This window comes from Podarcis bocagei, assembly GCF_964188305.1.
Source record: "Podarcis bocagei genome assembly, chromosome: 9".
NCBI classification, from domain to species: Eukaryota; Metazoa; Chordata; class Lepidosauria; order Squamata; family Lacertidae; genus Podarcis; species Podarcis bocagei.
The window spans coordinates 54,266,266-54,293,272 of NC_138134.1; the positions used below are offsets into that span (position 1 = coordinate 54,266,266).

General features: G+C 38.5%; 1 protein-coding gene across 8 annotated transcripts; it reads right to left on the reverse strand.

The window, feature by feature from the left end:
- Positions 1-26,982, reverse strand: LARP7 (La ribonucleoprotein 7, transcriptional regulator). Of its 8 annotated transcripts, none has more exons than XM_081208110.1 (13): positions 26,915-26,982; positions 22,664-22,879; positions 22,072-22,172; positions 21,793-21,876; positions 19,545-19,709; positions 18,389-18,497; positions 17,031-17,399; positions 14,389-14,527; positions 9,841-10,010; positions 8,263-8,381; positions 5,690-5,849; positions 4,569-4,660; positions 1-394 (listed from the first exon to the last, which is right to left on the reverse strand). In XM_081208110.1, exons 2-13 carry the CDS (start codon positions 22,860-22,862, stop codon positions 314-316), a joined length of 1,788 nt encoding a protein of 595 aa, XP_081064236.1. In that variant the 5' UTR covers positions 22,863-22,879; positions 26,915-26,982; the 3' UTR covers positions 1-313. The 8 variants fall into 8 exon arrangements, with proteins under 8 accessions (XP_081064236.1, XP_081064240.1, XP_081064235.1 ...); XM_081208114.1 differs by lacking the exon at positions 26,915-26,982 and adding an exon at positions 26,410-26,591 and having other exon boundaries at positions 9,853-10,010; XM_081208109.1 differs by lacking the exon at positions 26,915-26,982 and adding an exon at positions 26,410-26,591.
- Between the last annotated feature and the right edge of the window lie 25 nt (positions 26,983-27,007).

Genomic DNA, 27,007 nt, shown 5'->3' on the forward strand with positions numbered 1-27,007 from the left:
AAGTATCAGAACTCTCATCCTTTATTTCAACAATAGATACCAGTTATGAAGATTTAGCCTTTTTATTTGGATCATACTTACACTTTAGTTTTTAAAAATGCATTGTACAAAAAACCTGGGACAAATACATATAAGAGCTTGCTTAATACATTATAAAACAGGGCCAAGTAGCAATTCAAATGACTGTATTAACAGGAATGCACAGTGTCTTTATTTGTGTCCCTTAATATTACGAAGCAAAGAGATCATTTCTTCAGAAGAACAGTTTAATTTCTTTTCTAAACAGCAATTCATACAAGTAAATTAGATGAATTTAGTCGTCATCAGAGAAATGGATATGCTTGCTTATCTCTTGTGTCTTCGCTAGCCTCATTTTTTCAGCTTTTGCAATCAGCTGTAGAAGAAAAAAAGACCAAGGAGCATTTTCTAATTACACTGTATTGTCATTTTAATTTATCATGTGTCAGAGAAGATGAGGATTAACACTCAAACCAACATTTGCAACTATAACCTTCATAAAACAAATGTAGAACCCTGCTGATACTGGAAAAGACTGAGCAAATGTTAAGAAATTTTTAATTCCCTTTATTTCAATGGAAGACATTTAAATTGTTTAGAGCCATAGATCTTATTTTTGACAACACCATCCTCATTGTTTCTCTTCAGAATTGTAACATTTAATTAGCAAGGTACTTCTCTAATGCAAAAACACAGTGGGGCTATTCAGCCATTAATCCTGTATCCTTAAAATATTTGCTTTTTTAAAATAAAAAAAAACTTTGGTGGAAAATGTGTTCTTTCATTGCATTCTACCTTCACCTGTTGCAACTGGTTGTAATAAGATGTTTTTAGAAACTGTCTTCATTTTAAAGATATGCTGTAGGATTTCAAACATTCAAATTCTTTAAGGAAAAGCACCGCTATTCTTAGAAAAACAAGATGACTGACATCCAATCTCTGAAGATGGTTTGGAAACTTCAACTGGTCCAAAATGTGGCATCCTGATGGGGATGAGGCAGGGAGCATTGGTGACACCATTGCTATGCAAGCTTTACTGATTACCAGTGCGTTTTCCTACCAGCCCCAGCCAGAACCACCACGGGTCAAAGATAACGGGAGTTGGGAGTCCAATGGATGGAGGGCCACATGTTCCCCACCTATGGGCTATGCATACAAAGTTTACAATTTATGCCAATGTGAACCTGTGGTCTGAGCATGCATTGATGTAAAATACAAGCAAAGAAGATGACTGATAAGCTTTGTGAACAACATGGGATAAAGAAGGCACAGTAGGCCAAATCATGCCTCACACAGTTCTCCAACTAACAAGGGAGCAGTGTGTTTTGCTCACAGCTGGAGTCAGGTCCAGGTAACTAGGGGATTTAATATTTCCAAAAAGGGGGACTAGCTAGTGTGTTTCTTTTTGTCCCAGCAATCCTGCATTGACAGCTGCACACACTTTTGGGGTGGGTGGTGCATTCCAGTGTTGGGTGAAGCCAAAGACAAAAGTGGATGGTGCAATATAGGAGACTGACATTTATACAGTTGGCTACATTTCCACCGCACAGAGTTTACTATATCCTCTATTGCTCTTCACCCAAGCAAACCAAGGGAAGTTATCGCCATTGAAATGACATTTGGAGTTCTGAGAAACAAGATTTTGCAGAACACGTTTCCATGGAAAAGTTCTCTCAGTTTTTCTTTTTTTGTATGATCTAGACAATATTTCTTCTAGTGCAAACTCTCAATATAAAGGACTTCATGGATGTACTGTAGGACCTAGACATGTTCAATGTACGTAAACGCAGCAGTGCAAGTTCTTGTCCATAATTAAATCAGTCCAAATTCTACCTTTATAAAATTTGATTTTACAAAAGGAGAACCCCACCATCTGACTCCAAAAACATTGTACAGCATGCAACACTGCTGTAAATCAAGTATGGTTGTTTCAAGAGTTTCTGTTAAATAGGAATATACAGTGGTGCCTCTCAGGACGAAAATAATCCGTTCCGCGAGTCTCTTCGTCTAGCGGTTTTTTCGTCTTGCGAAGCAACCCTATTAGCGGATTAGCGCTATTAGCGGCTAAAAGGCTATTAGTGGCTTAGCGGCTTAGAAAAAGGGGGGGGGGAGTGAAAAAAATCGCAAGACTCGCAAGATGTTTTCGTCTTGCGAAGCAAGCCCATAGGGAAATTCGTCCTGCGAAGCGCATTGAAAAACGGAAAACCCTTTCGTCTAGCGGGTTTTTTGTCTTGCGAGGCATTCGTCTTGCGGGGCACCACTGTATAGGCAAGAAAAGGCTCAGGTTGGCAGAATAGGATTGATGCTCTTCAGAACCCTTCCAGTGATACAGTAGTGCTAATGCCACATTAGGGAAGGAGTATCTAGAAAGGAGGAGCAACTCATGAAGTTCAAGAAACACTGAATTAAAGTATTTAGCTTTTAAAAATTCACCTGCTTTATTTATATTTGCATTACAGTGACCCAAAGTCCCAAGGTCTGCTAGAACATTAATAATATCAATATACAAAATCAAACTCCTAAAAAGCTTCTCCAAATCTATCAAATACCAGCATTATTTATTAAATGTCTGCTATGTTAATATTTAAATGGTTGCTTATAAGCTATGAAATGGGTGTTTCTTAAGAGATGCAAGATGACAGAAGAGGGTGATAGGAAAATGGCAGCTAGCTGCTGCTACTGTTATCTGCAATTTAACAGTTTGTTTTGATAATACTGCTTGTGTAAATTAATCTGCAGTTCTTTGCTTAAGGAACTCTCAAGGATTCTGGTAGAAAGTACCAGGAGGTTAAGGCTATTCACAATATTATACACTGGGACACATGAATGGTTAAAACTGTTACTTTACTTATGGAAAGAGGGTACAGATAAAATAATTTCTATTGTGTCTTAAAGTTATTGGGAGATATGGGTTCAGATGGGATGTATGGATTTTGTACTGTTGCTTTCAAGATTATATTCAAATGCATAACAGCAACCTTGCTTTTAAATAAGTTATGAGATTTCTTTGGAAACTGTTCAATATTCTCAAATTATTGGAACTCCACCTTATTTTCCAACTGCCAAGCATGCATTTGCACTGAAATAAGGAAGGACACAGTAACTGGAGGCAAGCAAAACACTATTTCTCTTCTATACAAAATGTAGCAGACAGAAACAAAGGCTCCAGTTCCTTGGGGTAAATCCAGGATTGCAGTTCATGAAAAGGAAGATGATAATTTACAAGGCTTTACACCAACCATTAACACTCAAGTGGTTAATGGTTATGCAAAAAATTAAAGGATAATTAACACCACAATGTTTCCTAGAGAATTTTAGTTGCATATATTCAAAAAGGTTAAAGCAATGTGAAATAATAAGATTCAAGACTTATCAGACCGCTGGGCTCTAATAACGTATACAGCCTTAAATGTTCTGATTCAAGCTTTTAAAATCTATAAAATATTCTTAACAGAAAATTGTTCTAGAAATTACTTTTTCAAGAGTAAAATACTCTTTGTTAAAGAATCACGTGGTTAAAAATTATCCAAAAACAGTATCATTAGAATTTTCTCTTTTAAAGAACTTGTTACTCCTTAACATTATATCAGTCTTGCATTTAACTCCTTCTTGTAAGTCCTGTCAATAAAAGCTTTTCCAACCCATCTCCACTATTTGAGAGCCACTAAACTAATGGAGTCCGGCCAACCTAGCAGTTCGAAAGCACATCAAAGTGCAAGTAGATAAATAGGTACCGCTCCGGCGGGAAGGTAAACGGCGTTTCCGTGCACTGCTCTGGTTCGCCAGAAGCGGCTTAGTCATGCTGGCCACATGACCCGGAAGCTGTACGCCGGCTCCCTCGGCCAGTAAAGCGACATGAGCACCACAACCCCAGAGTCGTCTGCGACTGGACCTAATGGTCAGGGGTCCCTTTACCTTTAAACTAATGGAAGCTCACTAAGAGTACGTATCAAAGCCCAGAAATAGAAGAGCTACCTTGAGGTGTATGAATAAGAAAATGCTTGTTAACCTGATCTGATATAGTCTTCTGGAGTCAATGGAGTGATGTTTACATGTAAAGTTTTTCACAGCTACACCACTAGCCTTTGTTGGAGATGAAAATGAACAGACATAATATGAAATACATGCAGCTTCCTTATACCAAGTGAGATCAATGGTCCATTTAGCTGAGTACTATCTATTCTCAGTGGCAAAAGTTAACTCAGTACCTTTATATTTTATGTTTAAGGCATTTTATACTGTTCTTAATATTTAGCTCAGTGCTTTCAGAGGTCATTTAACATGAGTCCTTACACAAGTTTACCGAATACTCTACCACTGAGCCCTTCCCCTTGAATATAATCAAGCCATTTTTTATTAAGTAAAACCGTTTGTTCATCTAGTCCAGTGCTCTCTATACAGACCGCCAGTAGCTTTCAAAGATCACAGCTCCATTTCTAGTTTCAAAAAACTGAATCCGAGACCTTATCCATATAAAACAAGTTAAGTTTTATAAATCTGAGTTAAGATGCTTGCCCACAAAATCCAGAGTTCTGAATTGGTTATCTTACCTTCTCTGTACCCCGCTTCTTTTCTCTTGGTTGATTAAGTTTAGCCTGTCGGTCCACCAAGATCTTCTGCCAATATCGTTGTTCATGATCCCCTGAATACAAGAATGTTGTAACTGTGTGTTATATATGTATGAAGGAAGATGTTTCGGTTTCCTTGGCTATATCAATACAACCACCTTTCTACAACTTTGTAAAACACAATTGTTGCTAACTTTTAACAGTTTATTTCTTAAATGAAATACATGTTAATGCAGGTGTAGGGAAGACTTTGGCCTTTTAGATGTTGCTGAACTACAACTCCCATCATCCCTAGTCATTAAATATGCTTGACAGGACTGATGGAAGTTGTAGTTCAGCAACATCAGGCAGGCCAAAGGTTTTCCACACTTGCTTTAATGCAAAGAAAAAAGATCTCGTTAAGATAAAAGATGCATCATTTTATGTCTCAGCTTTCTATCAATGAGAATATTAATATATATATATATATTAAAAATTTTAAAGGAAAAGAGACACCACCAGCTGAACTTTATGACATACACTTCTTATAACACTCTCAATCCTTATAATTTGAACAGAGTAGAGGAGGATGCAGAATAAGGGGAACCATGTCCTGCTGATGATATACCATATCCTGTTTAACACACACTGGACTCAATCCAGCTGTTTGCAAACACAGTAGTAGGCTTTTGTCCATGCTTACAGACTGAAAAGCTCCTTCAAGGACTGGCACTTCACAAAATGTCTGTCCTGCTGAAGACAGAAAATGGACTGATGTGAGTGTGCTCAGTGGGCAAAGCCCAACCCATGTTTCCAGTCTTCAGTAGTAAAAAGGCAACAAAAAGGTGGTGTGTGTCCACCACCTCTGGAGAAGTAAAGTCATGATATGATGTGTAACCTTAATGGGCTTTTTCACCAGATGGAAATTCATAATTTCTTACCCAGCCACTTATATAGGCAGAAAAACTTGGTTCCAAAATTCTATGACCCTAGCTATATTTAGAATACTTTTTTTTTTGGAGGGGGGGGTACAGGATACAAATCACAATTTCAACGAATATTGAAATAGTCATAAAACTGATGAGGCATGTACAAACCCAGTGAATTTCAACAATAAATCTTACCTGAAAGGACCTCAAGTTTCCAATTGTGTTTCGTCTGTAGTTCTTTATGTGATTTTAATAAAGTTTGTGCATCTTCAGGAGTTTTAAGCCGCACATGACACTCTATGTCACCTTCCAGCAGGTCAACATAAGCAACATTAGCTAATGTTGCTAACATATCCTGTGGCAACACAAGCAAGACAAGCCATTAGAATTAAGGCAAGCAGTGCTTTTCTCTACTTACCATGGTGGGGAGCATTTTTTCCTACATTTTCACAGGGCTCATATACCACACTCGTAAGGAAATACATCTCTACTATTAACTGTTTTCACTTATTATCACTGATGTGTCACGAACAAAGAAATATCTTTCCTAATGCACTTATCTGGAAGCACCATTCATGAGCCATGAAAGGGAGGGTGGGTTGACAATTACACTTAACCACAGAATAGTGATTGCAAAAAAATGCAAAAAGAAAAGAGAAAAATCTGTCATGCTAGTGCCACATGATCTAGATATCTTCTACCAATCCAGCTCTAATACTCTACACACTCTGGTTTACAGCTCTGAACCTTTAAAGCATGCTATAATTCACCAATAGAAGTGGATACAATAAAGAGTACAGTGGTACCTCGCAAGACAAAAAACTCGCTAGACGAAAGGTTTTTCCGTTTTCGATTTGCCTCGCAAGACGAATTTCCCTATGGGCTTGCTTCGCAAGACGAAAACGTCTCGCGACTTTGTTTCCTTTGTCTAAAAACAAAGACATGTTTTGTTTATAAAGTTAATTTATTTTCCCTTCAATTTTTGAACTGCTCTTTACAGTATGTGTGACTTTAAAGAGCAGTTAATAAACTGTTGTTGTACCAAATTTGGCTTTGTTTGGACTTTTTTTGACCATAGGAACGCATTAATTGATTTTCAATGCATTCCTATGGGATTTCGTGATTCGCAAGACGAAAAATTCGCTAGACGACAAAACTTGCGGAACGAATTAATTTCGTCTTGCGGGGCACCACTGTATCCTCTTATCTCTAGCTATGACCATATTGCTGTCATGAGCAATCTCAGACAGACATTTAATATTTAGATGCCAATGTCAAGTTTGCCTTGCTAATAGCCAAGATGATAAACCTGAAGCTACAAAACAACAAGGATAGGTTAGGGCTTTATCTTTCTCAAAGACGCATCTCAGTGCTGTCTCAGAGAAATCATTAAATCATCATAAAACTTAACAATAATGAAAGCACTTCACATACATTATCTTGTTCCAAGCCATGCAACAATTATGTAAATATAGGTCAGTATTATCATTCTCATGCTGCAGTCTACAGGGTAGAGGGGTGAGACAGAGACTTTGCTATTTGCTTTAAGCAATCTAATGAGTTCACAGCAGAGGAAATATCTGAACTGGAGACTTCTGTAGCTCAATTTTAAACTGTTGTTCCACACCAGCTGTCTATACTAGACTATAACAAAAAGCACTCATAAGTTTGTGAAGTTCATTACAAGTATGAACAAGGTCAATGTTTAAATTTTAAGGGGCAGAATTAAAATACTACTGCAACATGAAAGCCAGGATTGCATGTCAGTTTAAACAAGTTTTAAATAAATTGCTGTTTGTGTGTGCTTCACTCCTCCTCTGCTCCTTTCAATGTGCTGAGGAAGAAACAAACCAAAGACTGGCTTTAAGATACCTTTGAACCTGCACTTGTGGTTTGTTTCCCCATCAGTAAATCATAAAATCATAGCATCACAATTGTAGAGTTGGAAGGTACCATGAGAGTCATCTAGTCCAACCCCTGCAATGCAGGAATATTTTTTGCTCAATCTGGGGCTCAAACACACAACCCTGAGATTAAGAGTCTCATGCTCTCCTGACTGAGCTATAGAGGCTTGGTGGGGAAGCCATACCAATAGAAACAACTTTTACAGATAAGCTCTTTCCTCAACCAAAATAGTTTGAAATCTATTTTGCTCTGATGTAGATTTTCTCAGCCTGGTTCTTCAATTAAACAATCCTTTAGCAAGTGTTATACAAGGCATGTGCACACCTAGCTGGCGATCAGAATTAGGAACAAAGGAAACTGACTTATACAGAGGCATACCACTAGTATATCTAGCTCAGAACTGTCTGCACCAGGGGTAGTCAACTTTCCACATGTTGTTGGACTCTAGCTTAAGGTTACCAGGTGTCCCAGTTTCCCAGGGACAGCTGTGGATTTACAAATCAGCCTCCGTACAAAATCCTATCATTCCTACTGAAGTTGAAAAGTGTCCCCGGATTCACTGAAAAAAATCTGGTAACCTTACTCTAGCTCCCATCAGTTCTAGCCAGCATGGCCAGTGGTGAGGGATTATGGGAGCTGTAGGGCAGCAACAGCAGGTAACTGACTGGCAGCAGCTCTCCAGGGTTTCAGAAGGGGGTCCCATCCAGTTCTACCTGCACATATTGGAGATTGAACCTATGACCTTTCGCATGCTAGGCAGATGCTGTACAACTGAGTTACCTTGACCTTTTGAAATGCTATTCCATATTCAAAAGATTTCAAAGCAAATTATAGCATTTACCCAAAGGCTATAGAGGCATTACCTTGATGGGCTTCCTGCCTGGAAAGGGCTCAGCACTAATGATCTTGACTATTACGCCACCCTCAAACTGGGGGCCCATTGTGTGAACCTTTTCAACAGGAGCTGAACCATCCTGGGAAGCTGTTTGAAAAGGAAGAGAGCATTCATCAAAATTTCACTTGTAACAATTTACCACTGGACAAATTCAAAATAGAACAATACCTCTCTTAGTATATTTTTTATATTGGGTATATTACTAGGAATATTTCTATAAGAAGCAAAGGCAGTCCAAGAGAAAAGAATGTGAGACAGATCTAAGTAGCAGTCAAGTGTTATTTTCAAAACATGTTTTTTAAAAATCAGTTCTAGGTATAACATGATATCTGCAACATCTAGCAACAATTAATTTAAGTCTGCACTTTCCATTTGGAAACAGAGTCTAAACAAAACTCAAAACTAAACTAAACTAAACTAAAAAACCTTTGGTTGTTTCCCCCTCTGTTCCTCATCCCCTGCTTTGTGAAATATTTAGGTGGATGAAAAGTTCTGGAAAAACTCATCAGCTATTTTCTGACATTTCTGGTTGGTTCTAATGAAGCTGGATTTTGGAGAAACAGGTAAGTTTTTCTTAATAGTTTGACATATATATATGTATATATATAATTGTTGGTGGCATCAAAACATGCCTCAACATGACAAGTAAAGACCCTGCAGTTTAAGTAATAAGAATGAGCAGTATATCAATAGTAACATTAATTCCAGTTATCAGCACATACAAAGCCAAACAACTACTTTAAGGTTGTTTATTCACAACCTGATTGTTGTGCTCTTATGAAGTTAACACTCTTATCTTGTACTGCATATACAGCCAATGAACATTAATTAAAACAATATAGTTAATTCACTTTGCAAAAAAATTTAGGCAATCTTTCTGAATGCTAAGTGAATTTAGATAGATTTGATTCTTCTAAATCAGTGGGCAGTGAATAAAGAAACTATTCACAAAGTTCATACAGAAATGGGTTGTTACAGTGAAGCATAGCCACAAATTTTATTTCGTTCTCAATTTTTTATTTTTTATTTTGATAATTGCAGTAATATTGACTACAGTACTTTGATTTCTTCAATAGAACCTATGAGACCTCTGGCTTGTATCCAATGTTGGCCCTACTTAGAGCAGACCCACTGAAATTAATGAACCCAAGTTAGTCATTTCAATGGGTATACACTGAGTAGTGCTGGACCCTAGCTACACAGAATACAGAAACCTAATGCCAGAAAATTCATGTACTGATATGCAACCTCTTGGTTCTAAAGCCCAAAGGTTGATCTTGGATGCTGAACACTAGTTTATTCTTCAGTTTTTGTAACTTTTCACAAGTTCTCCTGTTCACAAGTCTGTGGCACTAATTAAAGTAAATCAATTTTGCATAATGTGAACTACAGAAATTTTCAAGATCTGAAACTTTCCCCCTCTTAATCTGCTTTCTGCTTCCAGGAAAACACTACAGTACATTCTTCTTAATATCCAAATCCCTAAACTACAATTGGCATGCAATTTCTTCTGTTAAGGATAAGCACAAGCTATGAGGAACCTCACAATTTTCTTTACATTTTCCATTTCTTGCTGCAGGTTGATTAGGTATACAGGCATCTGTTTCCATTTCTCCAGCAGTCAATGTTTTTATTTGGGCCATTGCTTTTTTCAAAGAGGACATGCTGGCTTTCTGTAGTGCCAAGTATTCTTGCTTCAGCTGCATCCATTCATTTCTAGAGTGATTAGAATTAAAAAGTATGAAAAATACACAAGCTCTACACTCTATAAAGAAATCTAATTAAAATGATCAGAAACAAATCTATCTTCAAAAAAATATAATTCAAAAAGTAAAGAGACTGGTGGATCATGCTTTTTAAAAACCATAATAACAAAACTCAGTTCAAATGCATACCACATATAAGGAAAGACACAGTCAAGAAGATACCACCATGGTTAACAAATGGAGTCAAGGAACTTATTAGAGGCAAGAAGGACTCTTTCAGAAAAATGGAAGTAGTGCATAAATGAGAACAAAATGGAACACAAATTGCGGCAAAATAAATGCAAGAAGGCAATAAGAGATGCAAAAAGAAGAATTTGAGGAGCATATTAGAGAAGTACGTGGCTAAAAACATTAAGAACAAAATAAATAATTAAAAAGCAAAGCGGGAAAGCAATAGGGGTTGGGGTGGACCTTAGAACTACAAGTCAAAACATGTACTAAAGGACAGAAATGAGATTGCATCAATCAATCTTCATGGTGGAAAATGAAGGGCAGATCTCTGAACCTAAATTTATTTTTAGCAGAAAAGAAAGTGGAATACTGGTGACAAGAGATCTACCGTATTTTGAGAAATAAAAAAAACAACAAATCTGAACATGAGTTACTGGGTAACACAAATGGTGAGAGTACTGTTGCACTCCTGTCAAAAGGACATGAAAAGAGCCAAACTACAGTAGTCCAGCATTCTGTTCTCACAGTGGTCCACCAGATGCTAAGACAGAACAGAGCAACCATGGCTAGTAGCGCGTGGGTTTACCATAGGCATATGGTTCACCACTGTGAGAACCGGATGCTGGACAAGATGGGACTTTTGTCTGACTCTTCTTAAGATTAGCAGTTACTAATAAATTATTAGCAGCCACTAGCTAGTCTATGACATAAAGATCAATTTCCAGTGGATCCATTAGCGATTGATTCCTAAGAGTATGGCAAAGACCGCTAGGCTAGACCTTGGCCTAACCTTAGGTTCTTAAGCAACAGTACATACTCAGGATCAATACCCAGAGTTTAATTATGCATTAACTTTAAAAATCCTCAATATGAAATATTACTTTGTACATTTCTACAGTAAAAGGCATCAATGTATCATAGATTAACACCAAAAATGTAAAAGTAAAGCACAAAGACTGGTCAGCCTGCCTTTGCTAACCAGTTGACTATTTTTTAAAAAGTGAGAAAAACTAACTAGAACGTTCCCAAATCTATGAAGACAGGAACATTCCTACTGTTCAAATGCAGGAGAGAGGAAAGCCCAGCATGGAACCAAATGATATATTTACATTCATTTAACATGGAGATATTTCTGCAAACAGCTAGAGCCTTGCTGATAGAAACACAATGGGGATAGTACAATTGAGAGAATGATTCATTGTTAACCTAATCTGTGCTATCAAATAAGCAGATATGGGTTTTATTTTGTTTTTTAAAAAGATGGTATCTTGGGGTAATAGTGTTAATCCTTGATGATGACACCAGGAGGGCAGGATGAGAGAGGAAGAAAAATAAAGATTCTGTCCCATCTAGGAACATACATTCACTGAGAGAGGGCTTTAAATAACAAATGATCTACCTAATGACTCTGAGATAAAGGGTCAATGGTAAGCTTTGCTGAAGTATGGAATAAATAGAAGCTCGGGCAACACTTTATTAAAGGAAGCTGAAAACGAAAAGAAACACCAAAGCGAATGAGCAAGGCAAGTAAGCAAAATGGGAAGTATTTTTCTCAAATATTATGTTTACATTAAAACTAAATAATTTGCTATATTTAATGCTTTGGGTAGCAAAAGGTGCTGCTTTATGTGGAACCCTTCTACTTTAACATGGAGGTGCTTTCTGTGTGTACAAAAAAGGTAAGTGCTTCCATGTTTTGGCAGAGGTGAGTCCAACTCCAGCATGAGTTGTTTGTAACTTGAGTGTTCTTGTATTGTTCAATTCAACATCATGGAAAGAACCACTGCCAGACATTTGTTTACTTGACTGCAATATCTGCTATATTCTAATCCATGTTCCAGCAAGGTGTGCAGAATCTCTGTAACAGGATATTCTAGAGAAAACTTGCTTTACCTGCCCTGTTTCAAGAGGCTCTCTGCTTCTGTAGAAAAGCATGTTTTGCTACACTGACTGAAGTAGAAAACAGAAGTCTGTGCACACTTACATGCACACTTACTTGGAAGCAAATCTCATTTATCTCAGTGGGTCGAACTTCCAAGCAAATGCAGTTAGAACTGCAGCCTGAAGCAGGCAATAAACTACACAGTATGTAGTCCCTGACTGAGCAAGGTTCGAACAATAATTCTGTAATTGTGTTGGTAAGCTTTTGTTTGTTCAAAGAAGTCACATCTGACAGTGATTCAGTCAGTGTGCTAAAAGAACTGTACTGAATTTAAAACTAGGTAATTGTGAATTATTTGCTTTGGATTTTTATGTATAGTCTTTATAATTTTATAACTTATTTTGTGTTTTAAGATTGTTGAACAATGCTCTTGATCTCTATAGCAGGAAAGTGTTTATGAATATAATTTTAAAATAAAGCTGCTTGATTTATTTTTTTAAAGCAATGACTTCTATCTTTTTCTTTCACAGGAAAAATTATCACCTAATATAAGGGACCACCCACTACTTTAATGTGGAAGTACTTGTTTTATTCCTTTAAAAAAGTGCTTTCATATTTTAGTGATGGCAAATCCTATTTAATCATCTTACTCAACATTACTCAATTATTTAATCACCTTCCTGAACATTACTCAATTATTTACTAGCAAAAGATCCAAAAATATGGAATTATATTTATTGCATGTGGAACTTCTTCAAATAGGATTACGAGTTCAAGCGTCATCCTGAAGGATTTTCTGTACTTTAACTTGGAGGTACTTGCCAGCTATTTTTAAAGTAAGTGCTTCTATGTTTTAACACTGCAGGATTCCACAATCAGAAAATATATTTTCCCTCTAGTGAAAATAAGGTATAGGGATTAACTGGCAAGACTTCAAACAGTAAGTCATTTTACTGTCATTAATGTCAAAGGTCTATTGGTCAAAAGGAAAAAGTAGGTCTTTTCTATGTGTGATGTGTTCATTGCTGTAACCCTTTACCGTTGCTGACATGCAAGTCTGTTGTGTGAAATCTGGAATTGCACTTTAGCAATGGTGATGGACTATGAGCCATGCAGATAAAGGCTATGTATAGAAAATTGCTTTCTTAAACATGTGGAATATTAAGTTACAAAGTTGTTGGTATTAATGGATATAAGAATTAATACAGATGTGGCCATTGCTCCTATGAAGCTTTGGTATGAATTGTGACAATAAAGAAGTATTTACTTTTGATATCGACTCCATTCACCTATATTTTACTCTTTTTTAAAATGTGCTTTTGCAACATGTATAATAAGAATGACTGCTCTAAAACTGCATAATAAAACTAGTTTCTATCAACTTCTGAAGAGTCATAACCCAGCCAAAGCTTAGAAGATCGGCATCTCTTTGATTTCAACAGGAACAAATTATCCTATTTAATTTGTAGTGCTGTATAACTGTTGAACTGGCTGAATGTGCCTGAGAATTTTTTCTCTCAATTGGATACAGCTATTTAAAAAGGTGTTGCACAGAATGAAGAAAACATTCAAATTCTTTCATTTATGCTCAGTACCTTTTCAAACATCTTTCACTGCCTCACAAACTGTTTTAAAATCTTTACTGGAACAAACTTTGAAGTAATGGCCATCTAATCTTTTAGGCTCAATCCTCTGCTCAAAATGATTTCTTTGAAATTGTTAGCAAAGGATCTGGTGTACCTCCCCCCCTCCATTTGATAGTATATACATAAGAGTCACTCAAATGTACACAGATTTTAAAGGTTAATGACAAAAGTAAGCATTTCAAAAGGATAAAGAGGTTCAATAAGCTTGTTTTAAAACATGAAACTCTTTTTTAAAAAGAGAACAAGCCATTTCATCTATCCACGATACAATGCAAATATCAATTTCACAGTGATATAATAGGGAAAATTGATTTGTTTTACAAATGTAAAACAAGTTGCATCAGCAGAGGAGTTTTTATTTAATTGGCTAGTTTGTGTGACAAAATATAAGCTGCAGCAGCAACACTCCTGAACTGAAAAAAAAAAGTTGAATGGAAACACATAAGCAGCACTATTGACAGGTAATAATTTTTCTCATGGGGAGTTAGTACCTAAGAGCACTAAAACACAGTTCTTGTGTAGACTACCTCAAATCTGGGAAGTAGCCAAACAGCAGCTTCTGGATTACAAGCAGTCCAACACTGTATTTTACTGTCAATACAGTAAGATTCAAAAATGCTTTAACATACTTTGAAAGGACTCTCAGTGGAATGACCTCTTCTCCCATCTTGTGTCTCTCTTTATGTTTCTTTTTATGTTTCCTTTTAGATTTTGAAAGAGATGTATCTTTCTTATCACCAACCTCTCTCTCCTCTTCAGTGGAAATTTCTAAGTGGAAAAGCAAAAAGAAATAGCTAACAAGCAAAGAACAGCTAGTTATAAATACTTTAGTGCCTTTCCTCCCAGGGGTTTGATTCTGGGTCACTTTAACAAACAGTCTAGCAAACTGACTACTATACTATACTATACTGACTCTACTTTGAACTGAAGAAATAAGTTCATAGAATAACCCAGTTGGAAAGGGACCCCATGTCATCTAGTCTAACTCCGAAGGAATTTCTGAAAAATTACCAACAAACTTCTGTTTAAATATCTCCAATGGAGGAGAGGCTACTACCTTCTGAGGTAGTCTATTCCACTTAACAGCTCTATAGTGACAGAAATTTCCCCCAATGTTTACTGGGAATCTTCTTTCTTGTAATTTGAAGCCATTGATTTGGCTCCACCCCATGGAGCAGAAGAAAACAAGTTTGCTCCATCTTCTACATGACAGCCCTTCAGATATTTGAAGATGGTTACCTCTGTCTTCTCTTCTCTAGACTAAGCATACCCAATTCCCCAAATGGCTTAATTTCCAGGCCCCTTTATCTTGGTTGCCCTCCTACAATACTGTGTATATGTTTAAATATTACTTTACAGTATTATTAAATTTCTATCCCATCTTTCCTCCCAAAGGAGCCTAGGGCAACAAGCAAAATTAAAAAAAATTATAGGATTTTGTTTTTCTCTTACAACTAAAACAGCCATATCTTCACAGCTAATAATTTCAAGGGTTTCAGGAACAGTACATTTCAGCCATTAAATGCCTGGGTAAACCAGAATGTTTTTAAATTCTTCATAAATTTTAGAAGACAAGTACCTCGCCAGGAAAAGCACCACTACTCCTACGAAGAAGTACCTGCAAGTTATTTATTTCTGAAAATATTTGTAATGTATTCATAAAAAATATCAATTAAGTTTACAACATCCATCCGTGTATACAATAAAAACCATGTAAAGCACCAACATCAACAAAGCATCACCCAGTGGCAGCCCTACCAACAGAGTCTTGCCTGCCACTCATAGGGTTCCAGATGGCCAAAACTGGGAGGTACATCTTTATAGACTTTTTGTAGGCATCTTATATATGCAAAAACCACAATCTGCATTTGAGGTAGAAACACAGAAGCAACAGCATTTCTCCAGCTGTTCTTTCCATAGGTCATGGAATATTATGGTTTTTTGTATAAACTGCTTAGAGGTTTTATTACAATCATGGCCTATATAAGTTGCAAAATACAAATAAAACAAATCATAGATGTGCAAGCTGGTCTTGCATCTTAAGTAGTAATAAATCCTCATTCACCCCACTTTAGCTTTTAATACATTGCTAACAATGGCAGGTAAGCAACAATGTCCAACTTTTACAAAGCCCTTATTTTCATCTAATCTTACCACTTGAATAAGCATCTTTTTACTTGTCTGCTACTTATCCAAATATAGTTCTGCTGTTAAAATTATTTCCTGGTGTCTGAATTTACTCTCCCCTCAGGTTTTAAACTGAATTACATTTACACCACCAAGCTTTCATTTTCTCCCACTGTTTACAAACAAAACTCAGCAATGTAGTTAGCGTATTTTTCGCTCTATAGGACGCACTTTCCCCTTCAAAAATGAAGGGGAAATGTGTGTGCGTCCTATGGAGCGAAGACGCCATAGCCCCGCGACCCTCTCCCGGCTGGAGAGGTGACGCGTGGCTATGGCAGGAGCCTCTATAGCCATGCATCACCTCCCCAGCCGGGAGAGCGCGCGCGGGGCTAAAGCAGCCCCCCGCGACCCTCTCCCGGCTGGAGAGGTGACGCGCGGCTATGGCAGGAGCCTCTATAGCCGCGTGTCACCACCCCAGCCGGGAGAGCGCGCGTGGGGCTAAAGCAGCCTCCCGCGACCCTCTCCCGGCTGGAGAGGTGACGCGCGGCTATGGCAGGAGCCTCTATAGCCACGCGTCACCTCCCCAGCCAGGAGAGGGTCGCGGGGGGCTCTCCAGCCCCGCGTCACCTCTCCAGCCGGGAGAGCGCGCGCGGGGCTAAAGAAGCCATAGCCCCGCAACCCTCTCCCGGCTGGAGAGGTGACGTGCGGCTATGGCAGGAGCCTCTCCGCTGCTCCCTGACCTGCTCTTTGGGGCTGGTGGTGGGCTTCCCCCGCCCCAAAGAGCAGGTCGAAAGGAACCTGAAGCCTGGAGAGCGAGAGGGGTCAGTGCACACCGACCCCTCTCGCTCTCCAGGCTTCCAAGGTAGCCGCCTGAACGCACCTTAAACGGCACCTTGTTTTAGAGCGGGAAAACAAGAGGGGGAAAGTTCTCCCCCTCTCTGTGCAGCGCCTCCTGCCGCTTCACTGAAGGGGTGCTGGGCAGAGAGGGGGAGATTTTTTTTTTCTTGTTCTCCCCCCTCTAAAACAAAGTGCGTCCTATTGTCCGGTGCGTCCTATGGTGCGAAAAATACGGTATATTACCCAAAATCTCTGTTCTTGGTCAGATATTTCAGTGAAATTTAAAAATAGGTGATATGCCTTTTACCTTTGGGATCCTCTGGTCCCTCTGTAGATTCCTCTTTTGTAGAATGAACATCTTTCTGAAATGTTTTCTTCGCCTTTACAACTGACACCTCTCCATCCCCAGAGTGGCATCGTTTCCTCTTTCCTGGTCTACTTTCTCCTGAACCTGAGCTTTCCATTCTATCAAACTTCCTTTTCTCTTTCTTTGAATAAGGCCGTTGGACTTCTGATGCTTCCATTTCAGAGCTCTCAGACGTTGTCCTGTGTCTCTTTGACCTACTTGTGTGTTCTGTAGTAATGCCCACATTTAATTCTTTTGCTTCTGCAGTTGGTTGCTGGCTACTCTCCTTCTTTGTTTTGGATTTCTTCTTCTTTTTCTTCTTCTTTTCTTCTATATAAAGTGAATAATATCTGTCTTGACATTCTGTATTTCAATTATTACAAGTTTCTCCCACTTTGCTTCCAGGGAGTTCAGCACAGTATAGAGGACTATCTTTTATTTTCTGTCCCACAACATTTTAGCCTCACCCTGCGAGTTCTGTTAGGCAGAAAGATTGACTGGCCTAAATAACCCAAAATATCACAAGGTATATCACACTTATTTAACTCCAGGAGTCAGCACAATCCCAACTTAGGAAAATCAGAGTTTGAGACGAAGTATCATGGGTTTTGTTTTAGAAGGAGTGCTGAACAAGAACAACTAAATAAAGTAAGATATTTTCATGAAAGACTGATACTAAAAACCCACAAAGAAAGGGTCTGGTAACATCTTAAATAACTACATAATCACTTCATGCATCTAATGAAGTGGGCTGAAGCCCATGAAAGCTTATGCCATTATAACTTTGTTGGTTTTGCTAAAATTGACTAAGGTGGCTTCTCCTGAAATTTGCCACAATAATCTTATTTACCCTGAATATTTGCATGGCTGTAATCCAGAAATCATCCAAATCAGCCTAGCTGTATTTAATTTTTACTTCACTAGTTTCAATGGGATTAAGCAGGTTTAACTATCCTCTACCAATCCACTATTGATAACCAATGGGCCCCCTGTAAAGTTACGATACCTTTCAAAATGACTCCAGTTTAACAGAAAAAATGATTTATATTTATAACTGGAAAGTAGTCTAAAACAAAAAAGGTTGGAGCATGGGTGTAGCCAAGGGGGGGCAGCTGCCCCCATCAATAAAAATCAATATAGCTCATAGCTCACTGAGGTCCCCTCCCCCCGCCTGCAACGAAAGGCCTGCTCCCCTTAACAAAAATCCTGGCTACGCCCATGGATTGGAAAACATTGGGCCATACAATGTTAACAGAAGATACAGAAGTAAAATAGAAATACTTGATGGACACAAATAAAACTATCACCTTTCTACTCACCAACTACATTGGAATCACTTGATGGTAATGCAGGAACGACCTTGTTTTTAACTGTTTTGGGAAACATCCCAGGCTTTCTTGGTGCATCTTCTGGAGGATTATTCAAGTACTTAAATGCAAAAGTTAGAGAATGTAAGTTAACTGCTAATAGTTATTTTTCCACAGAGGCCCCTCTATATACCTTTGGAACTTGAATTTGTTACATGAAATATATTAATTGGTTACTTTTAGCTGAAAGAAGATCATGAAGAGATGCAGGGAAGTATCTCAGTCAGTAGAGCATGAGACTCTTAATCTCAGGGTCGTGGGTTTGAGCCCCACATTTGGGCAAAAGATTATTGAATTACAGGGACTAGATGATTGCTGTGATCCCTTCCAACTCTACTATGATTCTATGTTGTGGGTTTAAGCTGAATTATATTTAAATACCCACTTTCTGGCACAGATATGTACTGAATTAAAGAATAAATATGCAGGGCAATCTATGTAGGAAGTGCTTACTCCCATGCATAGGACTTTAACCTAAGATACAAGTATATTCTATGTACTGCTCTTTGTCAACTATTAGCATGGTGAAGTTTAGCATTTCAAAAGATTCAGGATGTAAACTTCCCAACACTAAATGTGTCGCATAGCCAACTAAATTTGGTGGGACTTAGCTTTGAGTATATATGCATAAGGTTGGACAGAAAGTTAATTTTAGCAATGAATTTTTCATGCTGGCCTTATAGTAAAATGAAGGGGACAGAATATGGTTGCCATTGGGAAGGAACCAGAAACTATGTAATACAAGAAAACATAATCTTCCTGATGAAGTATAAATTAGTATTTTAATGAAGTTTACATTCTTTGCCAGGACATTTTAAGTCCACCACCAGGGTAAGAAACTTGCTGTTTTGTTAATTTCACAAATTAAAGATAAGACACATTAATATATGTCTTTGTAAAGTTTCCAGAAATTACAGATGAGTTCAGATAATTTTGTATTTCTAAATTCTCAGTGTAGAGCCCGTAACATATTCTCTGAAGTTAAATAGCTATAACCACACAAGGAGTTAAAAAGTAAAACATAGGAATACAGAAGTTGAAACTGTATATAGACATGAAGCTAAATAGTAACACAGTAATCCATTATTTCAAGTTGTTCACAACTGACCTCAATTGCCTTTTCTGCCTGTTCCTTTGTTTCAAATTCAACAAATGCAAATCCCTTTGGGTCTCCGGTAGTCTTATAGCGAGGGATACTGATATAAACTACGTTGCCACATTTCCCAAATACCCTTTCAATCCAACTATGATTGACATTTTTCGGAAGCAATTCCTACAGCAAAAGCGAAAAGCAAATTATGGGTATATATATTCAAGCTACTGAATGTAATAAAAGAACCATTACTTTAACTGTATGCATTAATGTCCGATTAACACAATTTGGGTGAACCATGAAAGAACTTTGGGAGGTAATTCATTCCAGTCCTGTTCAGAGTAGACACAATGAAGTTAATAAACATGACTATTTTCATAGGCTCATTTTAGGTTGCTAAGGCTGTCTTTTTTATTGTAAAGAGTAGTTAAGACTCTGACATTTGGAGAGCAGCACTCACAGGAAAGATAGGCTCTCTTCACACATCAGCTAACATTGCAGGTCCCCATTCTTATGATGCATAATTATGAAACTATTATTACATGTACAAGAGGGTGAACTGAGAAAGAGCTACAGACAACAAAAGTGAATTATCATTGCTCAAAGCTCCTTCTAGGAAATAAGGTTATGGAAATTATAAGTACCTGCATAAAAGTTTAAATTAAGCCTTAGAAACCCACATGCAACAACATGATAGGCAGCACATAGATTGGTTCCATCCAAAAGACCTTGTCCTATATACCAGGATTAAAGAACCATGTTCAAGGCTTTTAACACTATGCATTCTTCATAGTTGCAGATCAAAAGAAGTAATTTAACATAATGTATTTTGCATGGTTTCACATTACTACAGTGGTGCCTCGCAAGACGAAATTAATTCGTTCCGCGAGTCTCTTCGTCTTGCGGTTTTTTCATCTTGTGAAGCACGGCTATTAGCGGCTTAACGGCTATTAACGGCTTAGCGGCTATTAACGGCTTAGCGGCTTTAAGAAAAAGGAAACAAACTCGCAAGAAGTTTCGTCTTGCGAAGCAAGCCTATAGGGAAATTCATCTTGCGAAGCGACTAAAAAAACGCAAAACCCTTTCGTCTAGCGAGTTTTTCGTCTTGCGAGGCATTCGTCTTGCGGGGCACCACTGTATATGCTTAACATCAAAATGGAAAAAGACTACAGGTTGCATTCTTTTTGGGGGTAATTGATTCTACAGATTTTTTTTTTAGTGGCTGTGTTTTTCATAAGCTATTTTGCTTCCATAATTTTTTTAATTGGACACTAAATAAATGGATATCCACAAATCAAATTAGCTTCCAAGTAAACCATGTTGTAATTGAATGTTAACAAAAGAATAATGCTTTGATTAGCAGACTTGTATAAGACTTTTCTTTTGTATGTGTAATACAGAAACGTCTCAAAAAAGGGTTGCAGTGGTCAGGAAGACCTGATTCTCAGCTGCATAGTGCTTTGAAGGTTAAAAGCAACTGACAGCCAGTGAAGTAGGACAACCATGCTACATCCTCACACCTTCCTGTTCTACTTAACTATCAGCTGGTACATTCTGCACAAACTGATAGTCTTCAAAAGCAGTCCCACATACAACATAATGCAGAAATCCAATCTTCAGGTTACCAGAGTGCAGATAACTGAAACAAAGGTATCCCAGTCCAAAATAAGCTTGCAGCTGGGCCAAGACAAGCTAGGTCAGGCTTGTTGGCTCTTCTACGTCCAATTTTGACCTGGACACAGCACTCACTATGCACTAGAGCTGAATGACTGCAACAGAGAACTATCTCTATTCATGGAGGCTTCTCATGCAATTTAACCTGTGCTGGAGAAGGTGAGCCAACACCTTGTTCTCGCCCTCACATGAGAAATGTAAAGGGATGCACACATCTGCATAGGGCTTTAAACATTTTTTCTTTAATCCAGCAAACTGTTTCAGTGTAAGAGTTACCTCATTTGTATGGACTCTTATTCATTTGATAGGTGGAAATAGATTTTTATGCACCAAGACCTGTTCCTCCCCCCCAACAAAATATGCTGCCCAAAATGGTTGGGCAAACCATGTACATAAAAGCTGAATGCACCAACTGACAGACACCAGGAGCTTTGGATCAAAACTACGGAAGTGTCAAAAAGTATCAAAAACCGTGACAATATTTCATTAGCCTCTGCTAAGGAGAAGCTGCAGAGAAAAAGCTAAATGAAAAACGTGAAGTTCAACTTAGAGAAGAAAGAGAGTTCATAATTATTTAGCTATATCTTACCACATATACTGTACGACTATCCACATCTTTAGGCTGCTCACCCAGTGGCTGTCGTCTTCTGATTCTAATTCCTTCTAAATCCAACTATAAGACACAAACAAATTGGGAAAGTCAGTTCCTCCTAAATCCAACTATTATTATTATTATTATTATTATTATTATTATTATTATTATTATTATTATTATTATTAGAAACAAAGCAATTAGGGAACTCTTTCCCTCAATATTTCTTTGCACTCAGACTGACACAAAAACCAAAAGACAAGGTTTTATACTTACCTCTACCACAGATGAACTTTTAACTGCACGTGCTATCAATTTTCTGTCAGTGGTTAGCTTTTTCATTTTGTTAAAAGAAACCAGAAGTGATATGTCAACATCTAGAAATAAACATGTTGCAATTAGAATCATAAGAACTGTAGATTTGGAAAGGACACCAAGGGTCATCTAGTCCAACCTTCTGCGATGCAGGAATAAGGTAGGACATCCTGCATCTTATATCCCACCCTCTACTGTGATATGCAACCCTCGCCATCCCCACACAACTTCCGCTGCTTCCCTTGTACTTGACATTTTCTACTCTATGATACTTTTCAATGCTCGTTTCCACAAACTTACAGATAATGATAGTGGGAGTAGTCACCAAAATCCCTTTAAGAACCCACAGCAGAATATTTATTGCACACTGGTTCTCTGAAGCACTTCTATAGATGCACATAAAAACATTCGACAAAATTAAAGCAAAGTCTGCATAATAAATAGCGTAGACTATTTTGGTTCTTAGCAGCAAGAAGCAAATGAACCAAAAAAGATTCTCTTTCCAGATGTTACATGATAGCAATGTGTTTTATTTCTAAATTAATTAACTCACAACCATCTCTTGATTTTTCTATTTGTTCTCGAAGAAATCTGTCCTTGTGAAGATTGACATCGCCAAACCAGAAGTCTACTTGCTTTGCTATATCTGAAAGCACCTGTTTAACTCTAGATCTTTTCTTTTTTTCACGTTCCTTTCTTTGTTCAGTGGTTTCTTTTTCCATGGCTTTACTTCTTACAGTTTCAGTTTCCATTTCTGTCACCCTCTCACCTGAAAATGAACATGAAATTATTATTATTTCTACTCATGGGATTATACTGTAATCCTATGAACCTTTACAACATTAAGGTTTGTAGAACAATGTTAAATGGGAAAGTTTTATAGAATTCTTACCCTGCTTTCCTCATACAACAAATGTGAAGTATGTGAATGCATTACTGTACTCTTTTTATTGAATCAGAAGCTTAGTAGAAACATTTTCTCCTCTACTTAGAAGGTGGTACTCTAAACACACTGGGAACTAGACAATCCACCAAAGTGGTTTTAAACTGTTCTTGTGTTGCTATGTTATGTCTTAATGTTGCTGTAACCTGCCCTGGGACCTTACCATAAAGGGAAGAAAATAAATAAATGTTAACCATTTCTCATTCAATAATTCTTTAAAGCTTTATTTTTATTTTAAAAATTCCTTAATTTTGTTTACAAATGCAACCCTTGCACAGAAACATCAGTAGTATAGGTTGCTTTCATATTATGGCCCTTTTGCACCACTGAGGCACTGCTTTCTGAAATCAGCTTAAAGCAAAATTAATAGCAGTGGTCAAGATAGCACTTAATAATATAAAGATCCTTCTAATGGTTACTCAGGTCAGTTCCACTCAAAAAAAGTTCTCTGCAAGTTTCGTCATAAGAGAGAGAAAAAGAGAAATTAAAGACCATCACAAGAGCCGACTTTAAAAAGTAATCTACAGTACAATCTGATATCTGTCTATTCAGAAGAAAGCTTCATTTATCATTTTAAGGCAATGGAGTATATGATTGCAGCTGTAAGAGAGGCTATTCAAAGAGAAGTAACAGGCTGTTCATCAAGCAGAGGAGAATACATTTGCACTCTGCTTCTTATGTGCACAATGTCTTAACAAAAAAACAACAGCTATAATAACTACTTCAGGCAATAATCATTCTGACAAAAGCCCCTGCATCTTAAAATACAGCAATATCTTGATGAGAGACCTTACAGACTACAACATGAGTACTTCTACATGGAAGAGGAGTGAAGCTCTTTTTCTGCTATGAGCTGACTATTCAAGATGATTAAGGTCAACATGTTTCCAATTATAGTTTCCAATGACAAATGAGATCATGCTGTGTTTACTAGGGCAGAAATGCAACATAGGTACAACTCTCCCACTAAGATCTTTAGCTTACCAAAATGTCAGTACTGGATTTAACCACATAATGAACATAGGGAATTTATTCTAAAAACAGAAGGTACTGACCACCATACATAGGGCTAATTCACACTTAATCACAGATGTATAAGAACCACAATATAGGCAACATCTACATGTCATAATTCTTGGAAACTATAATACTGCAATACTGGAAACTGCTCTCTTGCAGTTATGAAAGCTTTAATAAACGATTACGACAAATTCATAGGTTAATCTATTCATGTCTGAAAGTAGGATGCAGCTTTTATGTTAGACAAAGTTTTCTTTGATAATAAATTGCTGGATACAATAAGCCAGGATATGTGCATTGCAATCATGCCTTGTTTGTGAGTATCTAAAGATATTTGGATGGTGATTTCTGGATAAAGAATGCTGAGAACAATTCGGACCTTGGAATGATTCACCAAGGCAATTTCCTATTGTTGAGCAAGTAATTAAGGCAAAAGGCCACTGCACAATTAGTAGCCTAGCTTCAAAGAGAATCATTAAAGCAGCTATGCAAATAGATGTCAATTTTACAGTTTGTATTCTTTTTCTAACCTCTGCCCCAAGAACACTTAGGTTCAATTCAGATGCACCATCCAACCATGATTTATCATTTGGCCTTGCACATACCTTCAGTCCTCTTAGGAGCAGTTTCCCTCCTTCACTCACTGGTACTATTCACTAACCATCGTTTTCTGTGACATCCAAATGGGTGAAGACAGTTTTACTGCGTTAGAAAAACACTTCCATCTTTCCAGGATACTATCAATTTGCTCACATTATTTCATCCACATAAACATTGGTTAGCAATAATCCTTCTTGAAGTGAACCTGAGATCTTATGTTGTGTGCTCTGAATTACAGCCTTACTGTGGATCTTGGGAATGCTTCTAGTAGTCAATTATACTGATTCTGATACAAACTTTCTAGCTGATGACCTACTGTCATACTGTAACAGGCAAGTGTTGTTTCTTATGCACATTTCCCAGCATGTCTCCTCGAGATACACACCAGGTCGAAAAGAATTCCTCATACCCCAAAATGATTAAATGTAGTGCTTATTCTGGTTTCAGTGGAATAATTCTAATCTTTGTTAGTAGCTTCCTCACCTTGATCTCTCAGTTTATTTGCGTACCACATAAGCACAATTAGTCTTGCTCAGAAATGTTCTCTCTCCCCATCCCCACCCATTTCAATAGTAGGGATTCCCCCCCCCCCCAATACTCCACAAAACAGAAAAATACAAAAGCAGTTATCCAACCCCCACATTGCCACAAGCCAGGCAGGGCACTGGTGGGCAGTTAAATCAACTTTGGTTTCAATTTTCCCTGCCTTAGGATTGCACTCCTAATGGATAACAAGAAATGCTACAAAACCCACGCACATTTACTCAGGAGTCAAGCCGCACAGGACATAGCAGCATTTATTTCTGAGCAAACATGCGTATGGCTGTGTTATACATGATTTTTCCGGGGGGGGGGGCTCTCCGGATGTAGAAACGTTGAGATGTGTTGTTTCCCAGTGAGCCAGATGATTTTAAAAGCATCTGATTTAGGCTGGGTAGAGTCAGGTACAGATTCACACTCACTGGATAATCTTAAAACCAGCCATTATCTCTTAGCCGGGAGCCTACTTCACAGGGTTAGAATCATAGAATCATAGAGTTGGAAGAGACCACAAGGGCCATCGAGTCCAACCCCCTGCCAAGCAGGTTGTTTGTGAGGACAAAACAGTGGTGGTGCCATATACCGTACACCCCAGCTCCTTGGGATAAAAAGCAGAATACAGTGGTACCTCGGGTTACATACGCTTCAGGTTAAAGACTCCGCTAACCCTGAAAAAGTACCTTGGGTTAAGAACTTTGCTTCAGGATGAGAACAGAAATCGTGCTCTGGTGGCGCGGCAGCAGCAGGAGGCCCCATTAGCTAAAGTGCTGCTTCAGGTTAAGAACAGTTTCAGGTTAAGTACGGACCTCCAGAACGAATTAAGTACTTAACCTGAGGAACCACTGTATAGTTAACAGCTCTTTAATCAGTATTGTATTAGCATATTGTGTATCATTAACTCTGCGCTTCACAAGGCGAGAGAAGGGCGGGCGACGAGGCGACCAGCAAAGCACCCGAGTGACGCGCCCGCCTCGCGTCTCTTCAGCTTTAAGAACGACCGCGAGACACATTTCCGGCCCCCCCCCGCGCGTGACGCAGCACCCGCTGAACGTTATTCTTCAGAGCGGCACAGCCCAGGCAAGCGCATGCGCGGACGTCACTGCAACGACCCGAGTCCTTTTAAAACGAGGAAGAACGGTTCACGCGACTCCAGTTTTAACCCGCCTCTTTAGCGCTCAACCCGCTTCGGGACTGACCTGATACCCCGAGACAGGGTGAAAGATGCGGGGCAACGTGACGCACACGAGGAACAAATACCGCTTCTAAGGCCTGGAAGAGCGGCGCACCTCTACCTTCCACCCCCCCCCCTCCTCTGTCACGCCGTCCTGTTAAATTCTCGCGCGATGCGCGGCCGACCTCGGCCTTCTACGGCCCTATTGGTTACCGGGAGTTCGCTTCTGCGCAGGCGCGCGGGCGCGATACTTGCACATAGAGATAAGTACAGACTGACACTAAGCCTCCAAGAATTAAAAAATTAAAAAAGGAGGCCCTTTACGTTTCCCTTTGGGAGCAAAAGTAGAACTGTTCTGTCCATAGGCATCTCCATAGTAACTACCCTATACAATTCCAATATAAATTACAGCGCAAAACCTTTCATGGAGACCATTTGGTTTTACATTCAGAATGCTGCAGATGGAATGCTGTTTTTGTCTCGCCGTTTAATCCTATACAAATTCATATTAGAGCGACGACGCTCAATACCTTCCTAGCAGTGGAAGTGCTCAGAGGTACACATCCCGACAGCCACAATCCTATGCACGTTTTACTCTCAGTTCGGCGGGGCTCCTCCCACAG